We start from the raw sequence: 3,882 nt of genomic DNA, 5'->3' as shown, positions 1-3,882 counted from the left end.
TTCCATTTGCGGTGTTTGCACTTAATATGGAAAGCCAATCAATTTCACTTTGACTTTGACATTTTGAACCTTCTTATCCAAACCACCAGGTCCCACGCCAGCAGGAATGAGAGGCTGGGTGAAGTTGAAGAGATTAATGATAAACAGCTATGATTTATTGACTGTTTTCTGTGTACTGGGCGCTGAGCTGGATGCTTTTCATGCATAGCTTGTTTAATCTTCAAAACAAGCCTATATGGTGTTTACTTTTTTCATTCTTTGTTTAATTGTGGAAAATACTGGAAGGAGTTCATAGGTGAGGAAAATGTCATTTCCAGATAGCAAGGAAGTTGCTGATGGTGTCATAGCTACGACCAGTATGTACCACAATCATCTGCTTCTGTCTGAATCTGTATCTTGGTGCCTGACAACTGATCTTGGCTCTCTCCAGAATAGCTTCTGGTACCGTAAATAGAGGGAAAAAAAGAGATGGATTTATTCTTCATATATGAAAGAGGGGCCTGAAGAGAGTGACAGTCTCTCTTTCGAATTTGGCCAAGAATTTCATGGCAAATATTGAAGCAGTGTGTGTAAAGTTTGTTCAGCATTCCAACAGTAGGCTTCCCAGTGAAGTCACTGTACAAATATCTTCTTCCCAATGAGTGGAAAGCTCCGTGAAAGGAAGACATGTTCCCCCCACTGTTTCTCCCAGCAGCCTCAAGCGTGCTTTAGAAGGCTGTTGAGGAAATGGTGCAGGACTGAGAAGAAACGCAACATTTCTGGAATCCTCAAGGATGCAGACTCTTCTCAAATTAGGCAAAAATTTTTTTTGGTTCATAGCTCAGTTTTGAGACCCCCCAGTCAGAGGGAAGCTGGACCTGCCTGACTCTCCTAGACGGCTGGATGGAGCTCAAGGTCTGGTCTTCTCAAGGCAGCTCGGGAATGGCATCTTCTTTAATCCACGTCCCTTCTGGCCACATCCCACAGCTGTTAATCTGGAGGGCATCACCAGCAAGAGAGCGGGTGAAGTAATACATCTTAGGGCTGCCAATGACAAGAGCTGGTTATGTACTTGTATCATCGGGGGCTGAGTGGAGTCTCCGTCAGGTTTCTGGATTTCTGCCGCCTCCCTTCAACCTCACAGAATGAAACAGAGACCCGCTATGGCCGTCTCTTCTTTGCTGTTTTCTCCCACTGCTCTTCCCACACACTTCGACTGCCTATAATTTTTATTGGATAAGAGAAAAAACTGAAACCAACTTGAAATAGGCGAACAGAAGAATTTTCCAGTTGGCTAATGTAGCGCATCAGGCTCCATGCCCAAAATGACCTAGTTGAAATCAATGTTTCAGTAAGAAATACTTGGAAAGGGGCCAGACGGGCTCCCTGAAGCCCTTTTAAAGGGGCCCCATCCTGTTCATGTCAGTGGACCCTTTGTGACCTAGTCACCTCCCAAAGCCCTTATGTTTCAGTAAGAAATACTTGGCTCCTCCTAGAAACGTTCCTACGGACCCCTGGGGTACCTGTGTGGTGCTTTTTGCAGAGCGGTGAGTGAGGTGACCTGAATGAGAGAATCCCTGGACACTGCACAGTGAAGATTAAATATTCGAATGCAGGCAAGCAATGAGAACAATGCCAGGCACATAAGAAAAGATCAGGCACTTTTAGTTGCTATTAATCTCAGCCAACTATCGCTTTCCATTGACTAATAAGGAAACTGAGGCCCAGAAATGTAAAGGGATCTTCTCAAAATGGCGTAGAAACTCAGCAGCGCTGTTGGAGCTGGAATCTCAGACTCACAGTTCTTTTCACACGTTATTCATTCACCCAATATCCATTTATTAAGTTTTTTTTTATTTTGTGCCGGACAGTGGCCAAAGACGCAGAAGTGAAAAAGACACCAGAAGACAGTGGCAGAGCAGAGCAGGAGCTTCTCGTTCATGCAGAGGGAAAATGTGACCATAGATGTCACGTGACGGCAGCCAGCTCGCGTCTAAGGCTGACTTTCAAGTTATCCGCATGGTTTTGAAATTTCTACCAGGTAAAGTCAATAGTAATGACGCCTGATGCCAACTTAATTATTTTAGAATTTTAAGTATTTTTAATTATGTGTGCATTTATTGAGCATGCAGTTCACCTCATATTCCAATATTTTTTCAAAGGTGATTGCACATACTGGTAACATTCTAACAGCCAATCATCCCAGCAATGATTCTTAGGAAAACGTTCCATTGATTCACCACTAGTCCTCCCATGAGATCCGTTTCAATCCTCAAGATACTCCATGACAGAATATTAGGATACTGAAGGCCAGCTTCATGCTCTAGAAAAAGCTTCCCTTTCTCCTTTCCTCCCTCCCTTCCTTCCTTTCTTCCTCCCTTCCTTTCTTTCTTTTATTTTCCTGTCTTCCTCTCTTTCTTTTTCCTTTTGTTTTCTTTTTTTTTTCTTTTTTTAACCTTGAGACAGTGTCTCACTCTGTTGCCCAGACTGGCGTGCAGTGACACAATCAATGCTCACTGCAATCTCAACCTCCCAGGCTCAAGTGATTCTCCAACCTCAGCCTCCCGAGTAGTCGGGACTACAGGTATGCGCCACCACACCCAGCTAATTTTTGTACTTTTTGTAGACGTGAGGTTTTGCCATGTTGTCCAGGCTGGTCTCAAACTCCAGGGATCAAGCAGTCCTTCTGCCTGGCTTCCCAAAGTGTTGTGATCATAGGCATGAACCTCCACACCCAGGTTCGTTCTTTCTAAGATCAGGATCCCCCATTTAATGAACAAAGATCTTGAATAATCATAATCACCTTAGAAACAGGATTTTACATTCCATTAAGCAAGACTAGCCAGTTGTAGGCCTGGACATCTAAATTTCCCTACAGTAGTAACAAGCAAAGGTGGAAAGGACAGCAGAATGCAAATCCCTCAAATGTTTGGTGAGCATCTAGGCAGTTTGCATTCTACTGTCCTTTCTCTAGAACATGACAAAAGCCTTTTCCTAAGTCGGCGCTCACCAAGGAGAAAGCCATGTTCAGTTCGAGCGCCAAGATCGTGAAGCCCAATGGCGAGAAGCCAGATGAGTTTGAGTCCGGCATCTCCCAGGCTCTTCTGGAGCTGGAGATGAACTCGGACCTCAAGGCTCAGCTCAGGGAGCTGAATATTACGGCAGCCAAGGAGATTGAAGTTGGTGGTGGCTGGAAAGCTATCATAATCTTCGTTCCCGTTCTTCAACTAAATTCTTTCCAGAAAATGCAAGTCCGACTAGTACACGAATTGGAGAAAAAGCTCAGTGGGAAGCATGTTGTCTTTATCGCTCAGAGGAGAATTCTGCCTAAGCCAACTCGAAAAAGCCGTACAAAAAATAAACAAAAGCGTCCCAGGAGCCGTACACTGACAGCTGTGCACGATGCAATCCTTGAGGACCTGGTCTTCCCAAGTGAAATTGTGGGCAAGAGAATCTGCGTGAAACTGGATAGCAGCTGGCTCATAAAGGTTCATTTGGACAAAGCACAGCAGAACAATGTGGAACACAAGGTTGAAACTTTTTCTGGTGTCTATAAGAAGCTCACAGGCAAGGATGTGAATTTTGAATTCCCAGAGTTTCAATTGTAAACAGAATGACTAAATAAAAGATATATTCACAGTAAAAAAGAAAAAAAAAAAAAAGAAAATGACAAAAGTTCCTCCGGCATGGGTCTCACATGGGGTGCCCTATAGACAATTAGAAAAGATGTCACCTTCACATTTAGAGTCTGACATTAAGGGCATGAAGGAACTGTTTCAGTTATGGAGGGAGGAAGGAGAATTAAGCTATCTAGAGTGGGAAGCAGCTGGTAGGACAGGCTGTACCTGGCTCGGTTCAATGTGTTCCTCCGACTTTCTTTATCCTCTGCTGTCAGCTTGCACA

At 44.0% G+C, this 3,882-nt stretch overlaps 1 protein-coding gene across 1 annotated transcript; it reads left to right on the top strand.

The window, feature by feature from the left end:
• Positions 1-2,973: 2,973 nt before the first annotated feature.
• On the top strand, positions 2,974-3,644 carry LOC101047367 (small ribosomal subunit protein eS7-like). The gene has a single exon (XM_039469152.2). The coding sequence runs from the start codon at positions 3,003-3,005 to the stop codon at positions 3,585-3,587; it is 585 nt and encodes a 194-aa protein (XP_039325086.2). The 5' UTR covers positions 2,974-3,002; the 3' UTR covers positions 3,588-3,644.
• Positions 3,645-3,882: the final 238 nt, after the last annotated feature.

The sequence above is a fragment of the Saimiri boliviensis genome, chromosome 2 (genome assembly GCF_048565385.1).
Source record: "Saimiri boliviensis isolate mSaiBol1 chromosome 2, mSaiBol1.pri, whole genome shotgun sequence".
NCBI lineage: Eukaryota > Metazoa > Chordata > Mammalia > Primates > Cebidae > Saimiri > Saimiri boliviensis.
The sequence above is the reverse complement of the archived record's forward strand: the minus strand, read 5'-3'. Positions and strand labels throughout refer to the sequence as shown.